Consider the following 21186-nt stretch of genomic DNA (forward strand, 5'->3'; position numbering starts at 1 on the left):
TAGGATCCTCCAGAAGTGCCTTCTTCTTAGGAATCTTCGATGGTGACAGCTGTGAGACCTCTTCAAGGTCTGGAGCGTGTAGCACGCCATCCTCTAGGAGGAGAGGAACTCCAACTGGGAGCCACTCGACATATCCGCTCCTCTGCTTTTTCGGTGGTGAGGGCCAGCAACCTGGGAAAGCGACAGGACTGCTTGAGGGGGCACCTGCTGGGGGCAGGTCCCCTCACCTCCTTTAAACTTTCGGCATGCCTTCTCCTGGACACCAGGGCCTGACAGGGCCTAGACCTGGGAGGCGTGAATGGGCCGAGGCTTCTCTCCACAACACTTACACAAGGCACAACACTTGTACTATCACTGCGGTCTACTAACCACTGCAAATTGTCTCCCATTTTCTGCATGGTAGACATAAAAGCATTAAGGACTGACACGGTATCAGGATTGGGAGAAACGGTGTCTGGGGCAGGTAAAACTACAGGAACTACAGGGGGAGCAGGGTTAATAGGACTTACAAAAACCTCTTGACTACCTCCTGACCTCGAAGACCTAGAAGAGGCCTTCCTTATCCTATCTTTCTCTAACTTCTTCATGTACTTCCCCAAAGCACTCCAGTCAGACAAAGTTAGTAGTTCACACTCGTTACAAGTCAAGTCAGCAGAACATTTTTGCCCCCTGCATGAAAAATAACAATTTTTAAAGTAAATTGTATTTTTCCTAACTATACAAACCCGAGGTCCTTTACATTAGGAGATACTTTCAGGCGTAGGCTGGAAACGGCCGTTAAACTCTTGAACAAGGTGGTTAGGCAGTAACTACCTCCAGGTAGGCGGGGATACCCGCCTGCCCGGATGTAAACATTCCAGCTTGCCTTTCAGCCCCAGAGTACAGATTGAGGTGGCATGAGGTGGGCGCAATTGTGAGACCTCGACTTTGTAGTTAGGAAAAATACAATTTACTTCAAAAATTGTTATTTGTTCCGACACAATATACAAACCCTCGGATTCCTTTACATTGAGAACTCACTGATTGGAGGAGGAATCTGAGAAAGTCTCTCTAGACTGACTGGGTTCACCACCTTGTCTTCCCTTCCTGAGTGCGTGAGGCGAGGAAGGGAAAAACTACCTCTGACAAAGATCGGGTTGTAAGCGCAGGATCAGTTGTCAGACTTCTAGATCCCCTTGCATGAAAGGAAAGCGTCAGTTCATGCAAAGTAGGCTGGAAAAATTTGACGTCGGATGACAATAAAGTGAAATACAAGCATTAGGTTGTCTCATAGTCATGGTCTCCTTCCTCCCCTTGCAAGAGGAAGAGGTAGGGTTACCTATTAACCTGAGGGAAATGAGGCAGGGCTCCTGTTATGTGCTTATCTGCCTCGTCGCCCGGTCCAGCTTGGCATGTCCAGCTCACCTGCCCGTGGGAGAGAGGCAGGATGGGGAGAAGAAGAGGCCAGTCACTCAACCTCCATTCTCCCCATCACAGCCGTACAACATAGGCGAGATGCAATCCTGTCCCGTTAGGGAGCTGGATAAGCTACACAACTTGTTGAGCAGCCACCACAGGACCCAAGGAAAAAGTGTCCAAGGACTTGTGTGCAACATCCGGAGGTAGAAGGAGGTGAGGTAGTCTGTTGGGACCACACACACACCCGCCTTCAGCTCCTGTGGTACACCGACATATTCTTCGGAATGTGAGGATGGACCAAGCCATCGACTTTGTGAGCTCTCGGGTGAAAGGTACCGGTGTCGTCGTCATCCCAGCTGTCAGTACCTCCTTGATAAACTTCACGAAGTCCAGGAGGAAGATGTGTCCTTAGACACTTCTTCCTTCAGGAGAGACAGTACTAGCGGCGTTGGCGAACATCCCAGGTTAGGAATGTCAAACCTTTGGAAAAGTACCACAGCTCCCAATGGGACAGAGTAACGAATGATCTGGATCATCGATACAAAGTCAAGGAGGAGGAACAGAAGGACTCGGGCCCGACAGTCGATGCCAGTAGTTTGAGTCCACCTCGACATCCGAGAAGGATGATCCCCACCCTGTTCTTCCATCTTCTACGCCAAGGCCAGGGTAAGATGAGAGATGGACCTAAGAGGGCATATCTCTATCCGGCGACTCTCATAGGGCGAGTGCGGAAACGCGGACAGGAACCCTAAACGAGAGCCGCATGCCGCAGGAAACATTCCCTGGGACAGCATGACTGAAAGCTTCTCGTCCGTAGCTAACTCGACTAAGGACGAAGGCTACTTCCAGATAGAAGACTAGGTCGCAAGGGCCTACATTCTTCGAAACTGAAAGGAAGAAGCAGCCCTCGGCGGAGAAGGCGAGAAGTCCAGACTTGTGACGACTCTGACCGGGAAAAGTTCCGACAACGACACACACCACCAGCGGATCCAGTCCCTAGGACAGTGTTGCAGAGGACTTCAAGAGATCTCAGCTATATCCGTTGCCGCTCAGTGAAAGCCTGTGTGCTGGGAAAGCTGGAAAGTCTCCCAGTCCTGAACCCACAGGGATGTACTGCTCAGGAGCTGCTTCTTGTGTAGCTGCACAGGAGGATGGGTCAAGCGGAATTCTTCGATGCCTCGGCAATCAGGTTGGAAGAGAATCTTTAAGTATTTGTCTGTAACAGGGTGAGCAATGTTTGTGAACCCCTAGCGAAACGGACAAATACGGAGGGAAAAAACGTTGATATCGAGTTTCCACCAAAAAGACAGCATGCCTCAACAGAGCGGCCCCTGGTCTGGTATGAGGGAGCGAGAAAACACTACTGACTTGTGTGCAGGGAGGCAACAGAAGGACGGTAGGGATTTCTCAGTCCAGCAGTCTCTGTATGAGTCTTCGTGAAGAAAGAGTGAGCAGCATGTTCTGTCCCGATCACTCAAACCCGAGGCCAGGCTTCCCTACCAATACATCCCCACCAGGGATGCATCTAGTTAATTGAACTGTCAGTGTGCAATAGAACAACCTTTCGAGTACCTTCAAATGTCGAGATAAAACAAGGGGAAAAAACGGTGCCTCCTGTTTGTCGACAAAAGTCACTACTGTGGTTTTATTGTTCAATGAAACCAGTGAGTGCCATAAAACCCATCCTGGATTCTCAGATGGCCAAAGGCTGCCTAGACCCAGGGCGGTGTGGAAGGTACTAATCATCTCGGTCGCACAAATTCAAGACAGGTCTTTACCAGTGTGCGCCTATTCCTCAACCTGTGAATCTGTGAGTGAGCCTTACAAGATTTGAAATATGAAGGCATATTGAGGTTCCTATAATCAAACGTAGCCTAACTCTTTCCTCATACCTCGAAGAAGAAAGAACGGGGAAAAAGGAAGCAGACTTCATTTTCGACCAGGAAGCTTTGCAAGATGACAGGAACCGAGACAATTAGCTCTAGCCGGCTGGCAGCATTTCCCGAATGGGAACGCAGCGGAAGAGGTGGTGGGATGGTCGATGGAAAGAATTACCGAGACCTAAGAAATAGATACTTCACCTAGAGAATCCATTCCCAGGTCTCGGCAATGTGCTGCCAGTTCAGAGGCCAGCGATAAGCATCATTTGTCAGGCATCAGCAGTTGCAATCTTCTTCTGAAACTGGGACTTCTTAGCTAAGGAGTTGAGGTGGGCTGGCTTGAACCCAAGGTCGAGTTGAAATGACTAAGACCCAAAATTCTTGGCCATTGTCCAAAGGACAAGGCAGTGCCCTGGTGGGAACCTTGATTACCAGGGTATCTGGCAAATCTCTGAAAGAGAAAGGCAGAGACCAAATGAGTTCGTTCCCAGAGGAGTCGAAACCAACTGGGACTTACGAAACTGGAAGTCGAATTAGGACAAAGTCCTTCTTCTTAAGCGTCAAATTGCCCAAAAAACTGTGGTCAGCAAGACCCTCGAGGCAGAAGAATTCATATTCTGTCGAGCAGGGGTGGAAGTTTGGTGTTTTACGACCTGAATTAACTCCATCGAAGAAAAGAATCCATCAGGCCGGCAGCTTCTCGGAGGAAGACAGGCAGCGGTGGTCCCTGACATTCGGCCTCGGAAACGCAAGGGTTACACGCAGTGATGAAAGGTTATTCATTGGGGGAGCGGTCCTGTCCGGGGATCCTCGCCCGGCCAATCAGCGAAGTTCCCGAGAACAGAGGCGTCGTGCTTGAAGAGGAAGACCTCGACTGTTCCGATGCGTGAAACCCTGTACTTCTCCCCTTGGAGGAGACCTTGACAGATCCCTTAGAGCCTTCTCAGCTACCTGGTTATACTCGGCATGTGGCCAATGGGAGCCACCAGAGTCAAACTGAAATTCAAGGTGATCAGAGTCCTCTTGATCACTTAATGAATCAGACAAAAATGAAGAGGGAGGACATAAGCCTCTGAAAAGTCCCCCAAGTGCTGGAAAAAGTCCTCCAATGCAACCCATAGTCAAGTTACTCCAGTAACTTCTGTCGTATTGGTTATGGATAGATCATAGTTGGGACTCCTCATAAATTGAAGAGTCTCTCCGAATGCCTTGGTGTGGGGACTCCATCCCTATCGCTAGAGCTTGTCTGCCACCCGACTCCAAGATCCCAGAATGTAGCTGGCTGACAGCTCCACCTAGTGTGCTATTGCCCACTTTGTACCTGTACCATCAACCTGGGTGGCTGGAAGGACACCAGTCACCTCTGCTTGTTGATGTATGCCCCACCATTTGGTCCCAAAACTCAAGCTGGGCTAAAAAAGCCTCCTTGAGTTTCAGGACACTGATGAGGATGTGTCTGTCGTTCTGGTCCAACACACCTGCAATGAACATTCTTCCAGGTGTGCACTCTACCCCTGGCAGATGCATCCAAAAAACAAGAGCACCTTGGGAGGGGGCGTGCCCAACTGCCCCCCTAAAGAGAGGTTACTGTCATCAACCTATCAAACTAGCCCTCTCCTCACTTCCTATGACAGAGGAAGATGAGAGAAAGGTGGGTCTCTTGCTGGACACCCATCTACCTTCATCCTCTGCTAAAGGGCGAGGAGGTGAGGCTGCCCCTAAGAACCCAATTCTGCAGTGACAACAGGTGACCCAGAATGACGTGCCCCTGCTAAGTCGGTTGTTCCTGCTGAGAAAGGAACTTCTGCTCTGCCTCTCTGAACCTGCTGATACGAGAATCCAAAGGGAGGACCCTCATTGCTGCTGTGTCTATCAGCATGTTCAGATGCAGTCATACCCTGAACTTACGTGAGGTTAGGTTCCAGAAAACCTTGCACAAGGCGAATTTTCATGTAATAAATGCTTGTTTCTAAAGTTTAAACACTAAATATGACCCTAATCATGCTCCCAAATTATTAAGCTAACTTTTAAATGAAATGAAAGTTACTGTAATTTCATTTAAAGTTAGCTTAATACATTACCCTTCACAAAGGAAATAAATGGTTGACATAAAAATAGAGTTGGAAGAGAATTTCTCTCTCTCTCTCTCTCTTTTTCCAAACGGTCTTTTTAATAACTTCTTTATTCTACGTCTCTTTCTCTTTGTTGTGGAATGCTTTTCCATGAACAAACAGTGTTTTTTATTTGGACTAATACCACTCTAAGTTATTACATCTGTATGTTTTAGAACATAATTGCCACACTAGCACATTTACAGTTCATAGATGGTACAGGTAAAATTAGATCAATTTAAACTATCTACTGCACAGGTAGAGATGTACAGAGAAATAATAAGTTGTAAAATGTGTGAGCGCTAACTATGAGAGAAAGAGAGAGAGATAAGGATGTCCTTACTTAAGAGAGTGAAATTATTTATCAATTATTACAGAGACAGAATAACACATGAGAGAGAGAGAGAGAGAGAGAGAGAGAGAGAGAGAGAGAGAGAGAGAGAGAGAGAGAGAGAGAGAGAGAGAGAGAGAGAGAGTTGTCTTAATTGAAATATAAAGTTAAATTATTTTTGAATTATTACAGAGAGAGAGAGAGAGAGAGAGAGAGAGAGAGAGAGAGAGAGAGAGAGAGAGAGAGAGAGAGAGAGAGAGAGAGAGAGAGAGAGAGAGAGAAGTTATCCCTTAAACGCCGAGCCTCTATTTACAAAAGTGTCTGTCGATGTCATATGGCGGCGTCAAAGGGTTAGCGCGAAGCGGAAAAAGTTTTTTCAAAATATCACAGCACGCTTAGTTTTTAAGATTAAGAGTTCATTTTGGCTCCTTTTTGTCATTGTCATTATTTTCTTTTTCATGCGTTTTATTAATCTGTACAAGTAAGGTAACAAGGAAATTTTTACCGACAACTGACCTATCAGTTCTTTTTTTATCTTTAAGGATTTTTTCACAGTGCTACTGAAATTTTTTTTACTTGATCAAGGGGATCTTTTGTTAGTTTTTGTATATCTATCATCATCCAGTAAGGCTTGCATACGTGATATGTAGTCAGCTTTATCTAAAATTACAATATTATTTGACTTATCAGCTTTTGTGATGTGGATTGTATTGTCGTTTTTAAGATTGGTCAAACTTTTCTTATAGCGACCAGGGAAATTACTTTCATGCTTAACATTGGCAGCTCCATAAACAACACCCCTAAGTATGTCAACATGATTTTGAGGGAGATCACAATATTTTTCAAATACAGGCAGTCCCCGGTTTACGACGGGTCTGGCTTATGACGTTCAGAGGTTACAACGCTTTTCAAATATATTCATCAGAAATTATTTCCCAGTTTACACACATGTTCTGGGGTTACAATAATTTTATGCCACTGATCAGACGGAAGAAATATGGCTCCAAAACGGCAGAATAATCATCATTTTCAGTACATCCAAAGCATTAAAAGTAAGGTTTTCTTAGGATTTTTGACGATTTTTCGGTTTATAACAATTTTCGGTTTACAACGCGGCGTAAAAACGGAACCCCCTTCATAAACCATGGACTGCCAGTATACATAGGGACAACGCAATCGTTAAAGCAGAAGGTCTATGTGATGTAAAGGATAAGCCATATCCGAGTGCACTCACCACATTTTCACTTACTTGTTTACTTGATAAGTTTATAACACAATCATTATGTGCACTACTAGTCCAGTCACTGCTATCAATAAGATTTTTAGTTTTCTGTCAAGTTTCCTTGTTTAGGCATCTGTAGTCCTCAACAAAAGTTTTCTGTAAATTTCTTGTCACAGTTAGTCCTTCCAATCAGGCAGGATAGAATTATTGAGTGAAATTCTGGCTTTTTCTAATTCCTAAATTTTTCCTTTTCCTCTTGCTTTGCAGCTGCTATGTGGCATTTTAACATCATGGCACTGAATTAATTGAACAGGTGATGGTCATATCTTCTTAAACAGCATGGTAGCAAGGATTTAGAGAGCACTTATTCAGGCAGGCACTTCTTCAGGAACTTTAGTTGAATTCTGGTCGAATGCACAGCTGAAGGAGACTTGGAGAAAGTAGTGACTATGCAACTTAAAAGAGGAAACAGGATAGAGAAAGTAAACATGGCTCTCATTATGTATAACTGAATCACGAAAATATGGAACGTGATGAATCTATAAATAAAAAAATCCATGAAAAAAGAGAAATAGTGGAGTGCTGCAAGGCCTTTCGACTTATAGTCCTTTACTAGCACTGAAGAAATATAAAAATAAGTTTACAAAGAAAGCTCATATAAATAACAGATGGGGATTACAAAGGAAAAATATGTACTGTACCTGAATCCAACACAACTGAAGAATTATTAGAACTGCCAAAACAGAGTTAAATATTTAAGAAGTTTTTACAAAGGATAAGGCTCAACTGTTCAGAAGCAGGGACAGGACTGAATCCTATGTAAAGCCCAAAGGTTTTTATTTGTGTATGAACAAAACTGCATTAAATTTAGTGCTTAACATTTACCCTAAAATTGTAATACCTGAAAATTATAGTCTCAAGTCAAAAGCTATAGAATGCACTGTCTTTCAGTTTTTGTACATTTTTGGCTTTGGAAAAATTTACAATAAATCAACAAAAGATGTTCCATGCCTAGCTTATCTAGATAATATCAATGTAAGAAGGACCATACAGTGATAGAGTACCTAAAGATAAGAAGGATGGAGAAACATTAAAAATATATGAAAATATATATAAAATAATATGAAGTTTGGGGTGGCCCGGTTGGCAGTAGTGATATATAGGCCATGTGAATGACAAATCAGTCAAGTGACTGAAGAGTAACAATACTGTTATTACTTGTAAGGTCCTTCCTTGCAAGTTTCAGAACAGAAGCCAGCTATATACTTCGTAGGCATTTTGACAAGATCTTCCTAAATGTTAACTCCTGTGCTGACATCACTTTCTGCCATTAATGGGTGTCATTGCAGCCATGTAAATTGTTTGTTAATAGCTCTATTTCTTTGAAATTTATTATATATCAAAAAAGCCATTCTTGTGTAAAAGATTTTTTAAGACCAACAATTGCTGTTTCATGTTATAAGCAATTTAATTTTTACAGTAAAATGACCAAAACATCTGCTACTAACTATTAAATTACAGATGATAAAATGAGGGTATAGAAAACATAGTAGATTCAGTATACAGTAATAACCATATTACAATAGTACCAAAACCTGTCATACTCCCTCCTGGTAAACCCACTGAGAGTTTTTAATATCATACCTTCTGAATTCATCTGTTTCCTCACATGTGTTGATGACTTCTCCGTCTGATGAGGTGTATGCACTGAATCTGCTTTACAAGGACTACCCAATGCACTAGAATTTGGTTCATCTCCTCTACCACTGTATTCTTCTAAATCTCCAGAAAACTTCACCTGGTATAAAATAACATTTACTTCAGTGAAAATCCTTACTACATTCATAAGTTAAGAAAGTTAAATTTTAAAAGAGTAAAATTCCTTTACCCCTAAAACACACTGTGGCTTTAAATTTTTAGGATATGAATAACCCTTAGGGTCATAATTAAATCATTAAAGAATAAATGTAACTACTGCAGAGAGAACTAAGTAACTAACCCTCAGATTCTGGAAGATGACAAAAGTCTCGGGTACTGAAAATTCAGTCCATTATAAAACAAAGTATAGGCAATGAGATAATTATTAAGAATAAAAATAGCAATTTTTTAAAGTAATTTGTGTTTTTCCCAACATACAAACTTGAAGGTCTTTACTTAAGGGTTTAGCCTTTTCAGCCCAGGTATCCAGAATCAGGGGTGGCTGAGGTGGGATGTAAATTTAAAGACCTTTGGGTTTGTATGTTAAGAAAAAAATACTAATTGTTCTAAAAATTTGCTGTTTGTTCCTACACAAATAAAAACCTACAGTTTTATATAGGAGACTTACCCACTGGAGGCTGGAGTCTGAGTAAATCTCTGAACTAACTGGTTTGGTTCTACCCACCTGGGAATACTTTCCTGGTCTGGAAGAGCTGAGGAAGGAATCCTGCACCTCTAGCTTGTGGACATATAGGATGTTGCAACTGCTCAACTTCTGGGCTTAAAGTAATGAGTTGTGTCATTACTTTGAATCAGAGTTTGTTTCATTGTCTATCCTCTCTCCCTTGTCTTGAAAGATGGGGACATGCATCCAATCCATCTACAACAAGATGGAGGACAGGATGCCCCAGTCATGTAGTCACCTGCAAAATTCATCTGTCCAGCACGTGGATTTGCTCGCTACCTGTCTCCCTGTGTTAAGAGAGAGACATGTCAAAGAGAAAAGGGAGGAGACCAGTCACTCAAGCACCTCGCTCGCTTACTGAACACCTTAGATGAGATGCATTTGTCCCTCAGGGGAGCCAGATGATCCACACAACTTGTTGGGCATTCACCACAAGAACCAAGGAAAAAACGTGCCCAAGGATTTGTGGGCAACGTCCCAAAATTACCAAGAAACAAATGTCGTCTGGTGCAACCACATACCTGCACGTATTACCTGCTGAAATGACAGGTTCTTCCGGAATGCAAAGGATGGGGCAATGCCCCTAACTTTGTGATCTCTCGCCTGGACTGAACTCCTGTCTACATCATCAGATGAAGAGTAAGCCCGTTGCTGTCTCAAGAAGTCCAAAAGAGATTGTGTTCTTGGACAACTCTTCCCTGGCCAAGTCAGAACTACGAAGAGGCGTCAACACTCAGGCCTGAGATGCTGAGTTCTCCTGAGGTAGTACCGTAGCACCCTAATTGGACAAAGCAGCATCTTGTCTCAATCATACCTACAAAGTCCTTTCGGGAGGGGATCAAAAGGACTTGAATCTGGCATCAAGGACCTATGGAGTCTGAGTCTTAGCTACAAATTCGGGGACCAACTCGAAAAAGTGACAGATCACCCTCCCCTCAACTGCTTAGCATCAGAGACCATGAAGCTTGCCTACTCTCTTCACTGATGCCAGGGCAACCTAGAAAACAGTGTTAGAGTCATATCTCTGTCTGATGACTGCCTCAATGGCTCATATGGCATATGAGCTGGGCCTAAGACAAGAGATATGACCCACTCGGGGTCGAGTTCCCTGGGTGAGCAAGACTGTTTGACACTTCTCAAAAAAGTACAGTAATACTCTGAACTTGTATTAACGATTCGAGCTGCAAGAATTCAGACACACGAATTTTTCACTGGAACCTAACTAATGGTCATAAAACATTTTTTCACAGACACGCGAACTGTGAGAAACCCAGCAAAAGTGTCTGTTTAATTTTTTTATGTAATTTATAAGTTTTCAAGCTTTTATGTGTAAATTAAATAACATTAAATATTATTAAAAGTAATACTATCTCTCTCTCTCTCTCTCTCTCTCTCTCTCTCTCTCTCTCTCTCTCTCTCTCTCTCTCTCATCTCACTACTATGGTACATGTATACAGGTATGTTTTTTGTATGATAAACTTTTTACCTAATAATAAGCACTAATTTTCAAATAATAATAATAATAATAATAATAATAATAATAATAATAATAATAATAATAATAATAATAATAATAATAATAATAATAATAATAATAATAATAATAATAATAAAATTGTAATTACAAAATTCTAATTTTCATTTTGAAAGATTACAAACAAATTCTTCCCTCATCTTTTGTAAGAAGGAGGTGAAGGCAAAAGCTGTCAGACATGTCATTTAATTTGACAAGGAGGGAGTGTTAATCAGTGGTTATTCAAATCTCTTTCTCTCTCTCTCTCTCTCTCTCTCTCTCTCTCTCTCTCTCTCTTCTCTCTCTCTCTCTCTCTCTCTCTCTCTAAAGGGTAATGAGAAAATATATAATTAAACATTTAATGAAAAATAGTTTGTTTAATACAGGACAACATGGTTTCGTACCTGGAAGAAGTACACAGACCCAATTGTCAGCTCACCACGAAAGCATATATAAAAATATGATAAACGAAAAAGATACAGATGTGGTTTACCTAGACTTTGCAAAAGCTTTTGACAAGGTGGACCATAATATATTAACAAAAAAAAATGAGAAAACATAACATTGTGGATAAAGTTGGAAGATGGATAAAAGAATTTTTGCAAAACAGAAAACAGATAGTGTTGCTAACGATGAGAAATTGGATGAAGCTACGGTAATATCTGGTGTGCCACAAGGTACGGTGTTAGCTGCATTGCTGTTTGTGATTATGATTGCAGACATAGACAGTAATGTTAAGGACTCAGTAGTGAGAAGTTTCGTGGATGACACAAGAATAAGTAGAGAGATTACCTGTGATGCAGATAGGAACTCGCTATAAAGAGACCTAAATAATATATATAAATGGGCAGAGGTAAATAGGATGGTATTTAACTCTGATAAATTTGAATCAATAAACTATGGTGATAAAGAAGGAATTCTATATGCATATAAGGTCCTAATAATGAGACAATCACAAATAAGGAAGCAGTTAAAGACCTTGGTGTGATGATGAGTAGGAATATGTTATGTAATGACCAAATAGCAATACTATTGGCAAAATGCAGAGCAAAAATGGGAATGTTGTTCCAGCACTTCAAAACAAGAAAAGCTGAACACGATTATGCTTTATAAAACGTACGTACGCAGTCCACTTGAATATTGTAATATAATATGGTACCCACACTACCAAAAGGATATTGCACAAATAGAGAGTGTACCAAGGTCCTTCACAGCTAGAATAGAAGAAGTTAAGGACCTTGACTACTGGGAAAGACTACAATTCTTAAATTTATATAGTCTTGAAAAGAAGAAGAGAACGCTTACATGATTATCCATGCATGGAAACAGATAGAAGGAATTACTGAAAACATCATGGAGCTAAAAATATCAGAAAGAGCAAGCAGAGGTAGATTAATAGTGCCCAAAACGATACCAGGAAAACTAAGGAAAGCACACAGTACATTAATCCACCGCACCAGCATCGATAATGCAGCGTCTATTCAATGCGCTACCAGCTCATCTGAGAAACATATCAGGAGTGAGCGTAGATGTGTTTAAGAATAATCTCGACAAATATCTAAGATGCATCCCAGACCATCCAAGACTGGAAGATGCAAAATATACCAGAAGATGCATTAATAATTCTCTGGTAGACATCAGAGGTGCCTCACACTGAGGGACCTGGGGCAACCCTGAACGAACTGTAAGGTCTGTAGGTAAGGCCTCTCTCTCTCTCTCTCTCTCTCTCTCTCTCTCTCTCTCTCTCTCTCTCTCTCTCTCTCTCTCTCGTTTGAAGTTAGCCAACCTAACGATTACACCACTGTTTCTCTGTATGTCTTTAACTGTACAGTAGATAATTTTGAATTGATCTAATTTTACCTGTACTGTTTACAAACTGTAAATGCGCCATTCAAACAACATAGACATATAGCATTTCAGAACATAGAGCATTTCAGAACAAAGAGAAAGTGACAGAATAAAGAATTTTTTACAAACGAGGTTGAGAAGTCTTCTAAAAATAGATCGGCAGAATGGGGGAGAGAGTCACACCATTTATTTCTTTTTTTTTAGGGTAAAGTATTAGGCTAACTTTAAATGAAAATACAGTAACTTCAATTTCATTTAATAGTTAGTTTAATACTGAATTTCCATCTTTGATATCTAACGTAAGAATAACTCTCTCTCTCTCCCCAGTAATAATTCATAAATAATATAACTTGATATTTCAAGTAAGGACAATATCTCTCTCTCTCTCTCTCTCTCTCTCTCTCTCTCTCTCTCTCTCTCTCTCTCTCTCTCTCTCTCTCATAGTTATCACACAATTTTACAACTTATTAAATCTCTGTACGTCTTTACCTGTACAGTAGATAGTTTAAATTGATCTAATTTGACCTGTATCATCTACAAGTGTAAATGCGCTAGTGTTGCAAAATACGTTCTAAAACATAGAGACATAATAACTAAGAGTTGTATTAGTGAAAATTAAAACACTGTTTGTTCATGAAAAAAGCATTTCAGAATAAAGAGAAAGAGATGCAGAATAAAGCTGTTAAAAAGAGGTTGAGACGATTCTAAAAATAGATCGGTTGGGAGGAGAGAGAGAGAGAGAGAGAGAGAGAGAGAGAGAGAGAGAGAGAGAGAGAGAGAGAGAGAGAGAGAGAGAGAGAGAGAGAGAAATTCTCTTCCAAACCTCAGTTTTTATGTCAACGATTTATTTCTCTTTTTTAAGGGTAATGTATTAAGCTAACTTTTAAATGAAATTACAGTAACTTTAATTTCACTTAAAAGTTAACTTAATAATTTGGGAGCATGATTAGGTCATATTTAGTGTTTAAACTTTTAGAAATAAGCATTTATTAGCCTTTTAGAGACCATGCCAAACTTTATGCAAAAATTCACCCTGCAAGGGGTTCTGGAACCTAACCTCGCAAGTTCGGAGTATGACTGTATAGAGATCTCTCATGAGGACAAGAGATCCATTTCCTTCAAAGAAGGACTTGGCCAAGGGCAGCTCTACAGCCCCTAATGGCCAGAACAGAGAGAAGCTCCTCTCAGTGATGAAAGGTGAGAAAGCCTGTTACCTGCTGAAGAGAAGCTCTGACTAGAGAGATACCAAGTCGACTGCACCAACTGCAGAAGACGGCCCATTCCCCCTGGTACCTAGCTCCTGAGGATTTTGCAGTTATCCAGACATCTCTTTCGCTATGCATCGAGAAACAACCATCTCACTTTCAGGAGATGCTGTATAGTCTCCAGGCATGAAGTGCCAGCACTTTCACCTCCTAGTGATACCTCTTGATGTGCGGCTGGCACGGAAGGTTCAGCCATGGGGAAATCTCTCTGGGACCTCACATCAGAGCCAGCTGGTCTGGGAACCACTTGGCATGTTGCCACCGCAAGCTACCCAGAGTCGATCTGAACTTCAGGATGAGCAGAGCTCTGCTGATCACCTAACAAATCAGACAAAACAGAGGGAAGGAATAAGCCTCTAAAATGTCCCCTGGGTATTGGCAAATTGTCCTCCACCACAACCCACTGTCCAGCACAATTGAGCAGAACACCGGTAACGTATTGTTGTACTGGGTTACAAAGAGATCATGGTTGTGACTTGTGACTCCTAATAACTTGAAGAGTCTCTCTGCAATGTCTTGGTGCAAGGACTCCATCCCTATCACCAGGCTCTGGTGACTGAGCCTGTCTGCCATCACATGCTGAGACCCCAGAATGTATCTGGCTGCCAGTTCCACCAAGTGTGCTACTGCCCACTCATGCACCTGCACTGCCAACCTGTGCAGCTGGAAGGACACCAGTCCTTCTGGCTTGTTGAAGAATGCCACTAACGTAGTGTTGTCGCTCATCAAAGCCATGGAGTGCCCCACCACTCAGTCCCGAGACTCTCACTGGCCTAAAAAGGCTGCCTTGAGTTCCAAGAAATTGATGTGGCGGTGTCTGTCATTCTGGTCCCACACACCTGAAACCAGCAATTCTTCCAGGTGTGTGCCCCACCCCCCGTAGATGCATCCAAAAGCAGAAGCACGTCGGGGAGGAGTGCAAACGCCACCCATAAAAGAGGCTCCTGTTGTCTAACTACCAAGCTAGATCTCTACTCACTTCCTCCGACAGAGGAACAGGAGAGCAAGGAAGGTCCCTATCAGAGACCAATCCTCCTTCATCCTCAGCTATGGGGAGCAGAGGTGAAGCCACCCTAAGGCACATCTCCAATGACGACAGGTGACTCAGAACAATATGCCACTGCCAAGAAGGTTGTTCTTACCAAGATAGGAACTATCTGTGCTATCTCTCTGAACCTGCCGATACGAGAGTCCAAAGAGAAGACCTCACTGCTGTCCTATTTATCAGCATGCCCAGATGCTTTACCCTCTGCTTGAGCGTGAGATCTGACTTCTAGAAGTTGATCACTACACCCAGGTCATGACAAAAATTCAAGAAGCTGATCTCTGTCCTTGCAACTGTGCAACAAGCTTGCCAAGACCAGCCAATCGCTCAGTACTGTACTTCCACAGACATACCCGGGTGAACAAGCTCGAGTCAAGATCAAAGTGAACACCCAAGTTAACACCTGGGAGCGCTTTAGAGTCCAAAACAAAGCATCTTGAACTAGAACACTGTCCTATTGAGGGTAAAGAAGAAGTACTTGTGAGAGGACCGATGGGTAGGTACTGAAAATATACATTCCTAAAATCCACCAAAAGCATGAAGTTGCCCTCTCTGTTGGAATCGAGAACCGAACGGGCCATTTCCATCCAAGACTGGGTCTGGTGAACAAACCAGTTCAGTGGGGAGAGAGGTAGAAGACTTCCAAGGCACCTTTCCAGAGTATAGCAATCACCTCTTCCCAAAGGAAGAGGACCTTCTGCAAGCCAGGAACGAACATTTGGAGCCAGACCGGATCAAGAGTGAAGGGTGAAAAAGACTTGGAGGGTAGTCAATACCCTACCTGATGGGCATCCACCACCCTGGCCTTCACACCATGTCACTGCCAAGTTGCCCAATGGCTCAACAAGCACCCACCCCCATCGGCAGCAAGCAGGGGGAAACACTGCCATCTGGCGTTCTCCATCCTCCTTCTTCTCCTGTCCCCTCCCTGAAACACGAGGAGGGCTGAAAGGGGCGCAGCTGCACACCTTACCCTACCAGGGTAGAAGAAGACTGGGTACCTCTACGTGGGGCAGAGGAAGCTTGGGACTTTATCTGACCATAGAGGAAGGACTAGCCTGACCCAAGGATCGAGCTGCAGTGACACACAAAGACCTGAAGGTCTTAGCCACCACCTGGTGAACAAGTTTGTTTATATGAGTATATATACTACTGTATATATATAACAACAAACAGTTACACAAAAATGAAAAGCATAAACAGAATGCATACAGCAGTCAGACAGAGAGGCACAGAGACATCTTCACACGATGGCAGCTGAAAGCAAAGTGGAGCGCAGACTGACAAGTGGGCGGGCTTCACCCCTACCGTTGGTGGTTAACCCACCTTGTCTTAAAGTTGAACGGCCATTCCAGCTCACATTTGCAATCCTTATATAAAGACTAAAGGTTTGTATTTGTTAAGGAACAAACTACAAATACATTATAAACAATACTTCATTAGTCCTTAACTAAATATTAAGAGACACTGTTGACAAGATGAAAATTAAATTCACTCTCATTTACATTGCACTATGGTAATATAATCCCAAATTATTAGCACAGTACATTAACAGGGCATCTGCTTACTCAAACATGTCACACATAACAAGTCTAAGAAAGAAGGCAGCAGTAACTGTATTCACTGTTTGGTGTTGTTACTTCCATTATTATATATAGGCTAACACCATCCTTTTTGGGTACCAATAATAATAACAGCATTGCATTATCAAAACTATTATATATGTGCATCACTTGATACAAAAATAGTGTAACAATGCAGTGTCCTGCAGGTTATTGTTAATAAGCCATATTTTCAACCAAAAAGTGGGGTCAAGTGAAAGAATATGGGCAAGAAAGTGATGATTCAATGAGAGTGGATGATCTCTAAGAATTGAGTCTGCAGACTGCTATGATTGAAGAAATAGTCAGTAAACAACTCATTAGAAAAAGCTAAATACTATAATAAATTATGATACAAACTTCCTTGTTTCATGCAAGTCTCACAAATGGTCTTTTGGGAAAGAATGCTTTTGTCAACCGCCTGATGGGAAAGATAACATCCCATGAATTTACCAAGCCTGTGTGTCCATGGCTGTGCCTTACCTAGCTATGCACAGATGGCTTCATTAATCTCAGTACATATTATAGGAAGCTAAGTACACATGTAGCATTCAATTTATCACTGTTAGTATACAAGAAGCTTTTGCCAATGCTGCCTGTGGACAGGCATTAAATATATAAACATATGACTAAAAACATGCATAATAAATGACAAATGAATGTTGTTAAGTAATAATACATACTATGTAATAAAATCACAGAGTTGCCAGATGTCTTCTAAGCTTACCATGATGCATAACAAAATTCATAAAGCCAACCATACATCGAGCTATTACTGTACTGTAATTCTAACATGAAATGCAGTACTGGGAATATAATCACTGTGTCATTGCTTCTTTTAATTCGCTGTCATAAGTATAGTCAGCCCCAGTATTCATTAGGATGTGTACCAGACAATCCCGCTAATATTCAAATCCACGAATAGTTAACATCCTCCTCTAAAAACACTTATAACAGTTTATCTTGAAAGTTCAAATACCAAATGTATATTTAAAGTATCATCCTACAGCAAATATATCTTAAATTATTATCCTATTACTGTATTAATCTTTGAAATGATACTAATATCATTTCAAAGTCATCTTAAACATTTTACCCTTAAAAATATGTACGTACTTCTCACCATTCCAGCCGATAACAGAGAGAGAGAGAGAGAGAGAGAGAGAGATATGAACTGAGTTGCTTACATGGTTAAACAATTAAAAATGTCAATATAATACAGTATATATTATGTATATCTTTCTATCAATCACTCTCCTTTCTATCTGTCTATTTATCTATCCATCTCTCACCTTTGGCAGAGAGAGAGAGAGAGAGAGAGAGAGAGAGAGAGAGAGAGAGAGAGAGAGAGAGAGAGAGAGAGAGCAACATATATTTGACCAAGTGTGGGCAACACTTTCTACCCTTCCAACATTAGTCAACATGTCAAGATATTTGACATATTTGACAGGTTACACCCTCCCCACTCACTCCGAGAAGACTGGGAAAAAGATGAGGGGAAAAAATTTATTTATAACTAAAATCTTACTAATTCACTGTATTTTCTTTAATGAATTGATAATTTACTGTGTTTAAATTAATATTAATATTTGAAAATTAGTAATCATTTATTTATCATACAAAACAAAAAAACAAAGAGAGAGAGAGAGAGAGAGAGAGAGAGAGAGAGAGAGAGAGAGAGAGAGAGAGAGAGAGAGAGAGAGAGAGAGAGAGAGAGAGTTATTATTTTTATTATTTAATGTTATTATTTGATCTTTTTAAACTTAATATTATTTGAAAATTAGTACTGTAAATCATTATTTTATCATAAAATGTATATAAGGTACAGTACAGTACAGTATTTAGTAACAATAATATGAAAGTACAGAATACTGCTCTAACGAAAACATCCGTGAATGGGTGAGTTTTCCCTCATAATTTATAGATAGGCTCCACAAAATATTCTGTGAATTGCTCAGTCCACGAATTGACGGGGGTTGAGTGTATTTTTTCATTCCACCAGTCACATGTCATGAATGCTCTTATTCTTTCTGATAGGTCACACAAATAGAAATCCCAGTTAAGACTTGGAGACAAACATTTCATTAACTTTCATGTTTCCATACAGACCCTACATTAACTTTTTTTGCATCAACTTTTAAATTCAGTGCCACCCAAACCCCAGGATATGGATGTGACTGATAACATTTTTGATATTCAATCATCTATTAGTTTATATCTGTTTTTCTTCTTTCTATTATTATTTTTATTTCACAGATGTCTTTTTAATCTGTTTTGCATTTTAACATTTAGGGGTATTCTAGTTAGTGGTTTCATTCATATTCACAGAGTACATACCTTAACTTTATTTGTAAGATTTGTTGACTATCAAAATAATGAGAATTGTTTGCAGTAAAGAAAGAATATTCTGAACTCTAAGAGGGTCATCCAGAAGAAATAATATTCTGTATTCTAAGAAGGTGATCTGGAAGACTTGTCAGAACAACAACTAAGTCCCAAAGTTCTGGATGAGTCATCCAGTGGAAGACCATAGGACCTAGGACCAGGGGTACATGAATCTAGGAGAAAAATCAGTAAGGACTGAAATGCCAGAATCACATTTATTGGTGGTAAAGGCTAACTGGTTAAAAAAGCAGTTATAACAGGAATGGAGGGCCTAACACTGGCCCTTTACATCACTAAAATAAGTGAGGAATCAGCATGAGGGAGATCAGTGTAATGGACATCATTACTGCTGCCAGGCCAAGTTGGCAGTACAGGTGAAAATGGATGCGGTGAAAAATGATATTTTAATGATAAAATAAAGTTTGTTCATACTTACCTGGCAGATATATATATAGCTGTATTCTCCGAAGTCCGACAGAATTTCAAAACTCGCGGCACACGCAGTGGCCGGGCAGGTGGTTAGTACCCATTCCCGCCGCTGGGAGGCGGGTATCAGAACCATTCCCATTTTCTATTCAGATTTTCTAACGCCACTGACTCCTGAGGGGAGGAGGGAGGGCAATATGAATATATATATCTGCCAGGTAAGTATGAACAAACTTTATTTTATCATTAAAATCTCATTTTGTTCATGAGACTTACCTGCCAGATATATATATAGCTGAATACCACCTTTGGAGGGGGTAGAGACAGCCAAGAATTAGGAAAAACAATTATTGGTAAAATTATTTTGGTTCCTTATCTGATAGCGTAGCTGACTGAGTGGTTACTGTCACTCTAGTCTGCTTCTGCTTTACTAGAGACCCCAGCGAGGTAGTGACCTATATAGCTGGCGACTTCTAGATGATCTGTCAACGGGGCGTGACCACAATGTGACTAGATCATAGACCATACAAAGAGGACAAAAGAGCATTACTAACCACCTAACCAACACCTAAAGCGTTAGTTTGCAAAGGATTGGGAAGACTGCCTCCAGTAGTCGACCCAACAACCATAAAAACACAATTAAAAAGGGGATAGGATCAGAGTTACCCCCTGTCCCCAAGGTTGCTGAAGCAGCAATGTATGGTCCCAGCGAAAAGCAATTTTCATGCTACCTAAACATCTTGCCAAGAGTGTGAGGCAAACACCGAATTGACTTCGCCAAAATGTGGTACTAAGAATGTCACTGAGTACCATATTTTTCTTGAACGCCATGGAGGTAGCAACTGCCCTCACCTCGTGAGCGTTAACTCTCAACAACTTGAAGTTGGAGTCGTCACAACTAGAGTGTGCGTCCTTAATGACGTCCCTAATGAAGAATGCCAGTGCATTCTTCGACATAGGTTTAACTGGTTGCCTCACAGAACACCATAAAATATCCGAGGGACCACGAGTGTCCTGTGTTCTTTTAAGGTAGTACTTGAGAGCTCTAACTGGACATAGAACTCCCTCAGGTTCCTGTCCAATAAGGTCTGCTAAACCTTTAATTTCAAAGTGTCTAGGCCAAGGGTTAGAAGACCTATCATTCTTAGCCAAGAACTTAGGGCTTAAAGAATAGACAGCATTGTGTTCCTTGAAGCCCACATGACGGCCTCGAACTTCGCCACTCTCTCTTCGCCGCCAGAGCCGTGAGGAATGCCGTTTTCGAGTAACATCCTTAAGAGATGCAGAGTGGAGAGGCTCAAAAGGACTAAACATCAAAAACTTGAGCACTACGTCCAAGTTCCAAGCAGGGGAATTAGCTGAGGAACCTTGGACGTCTTGAAAGAGCTCGTAAGATCGTGGAGGTCCTTATTGTCAGACAAATCTAATCCTCTGTGTCTGAATACAATCGAAAGCATGCTCCGATAACACTTGATAGTCGGAACTGCTATATCGAGTTTTTCTCTTAAGTAAAGGAGAAAATCCAACCTGGCTCACAGTGATAGAGGAAGAGGAAAAGCCCTTCTTTCTACACCAACCTTTGAAGGTTGCTCACTTCGCTAGATATATCCTTTAGATGAAGAACTTCTGGATCTAGCGATGGCCCGTGCCACCTGGCCAGAAAAACCCCTTCGCCTGACCAAGTTTCGATAGTTTGAAAGCAGTCAGGTTCAGAGCGGGAGATTCAAAGATATCTCGTGAAGTGGGTTTGTATGAGCAGGTCTGCTCTCATAGGAAGG

The 21186-nt window shown here is 41.4% G+C and overlaps 1 protein-coding gene across 2 annotated transcripts in view; it reads right to left on the minus strand.

Moving 5' to 3' along the window:
* LOC136846469 (uro-adherence factor A-like) overlaps positions 1 to 21186 on the minus strand; it is a 172060-nt gene that overhangs the window by 99401 nt on the left and 51473 nt on the right. For both annotated transcript variants that reach the window (XM_067117269.1, XM_067117270.1), the window contains exon 8: positions 8587 to 8740. In XM_067117269.1, coding sequence (XP_066973370.1) covers positions 8587 to 8740 — 154 coding nt within the window. The remainder of the gene's footprint in view (positions 1 to 8586; positions 8741 to 21186) is intronic.

The sequence above is a fragment of the Macrobrachium rosenbergii genome, chromosome 15 (genome assembly GCF_040412425.1).
Source record: "Macrobrachium rosenbergii isolate ZJJX-2024 chromosome 15, ASM4041242v1, whole genome shotgun sequence".
In the NCBI taxonomy this organism is placed as follows: domain Eukaryota; kingdom Metazoa; phylum Arthropoda; class Malacostraca; order Decapoda; family Palaemonidae; genus Macrobrachium; species Macrobrachium rosenbergii.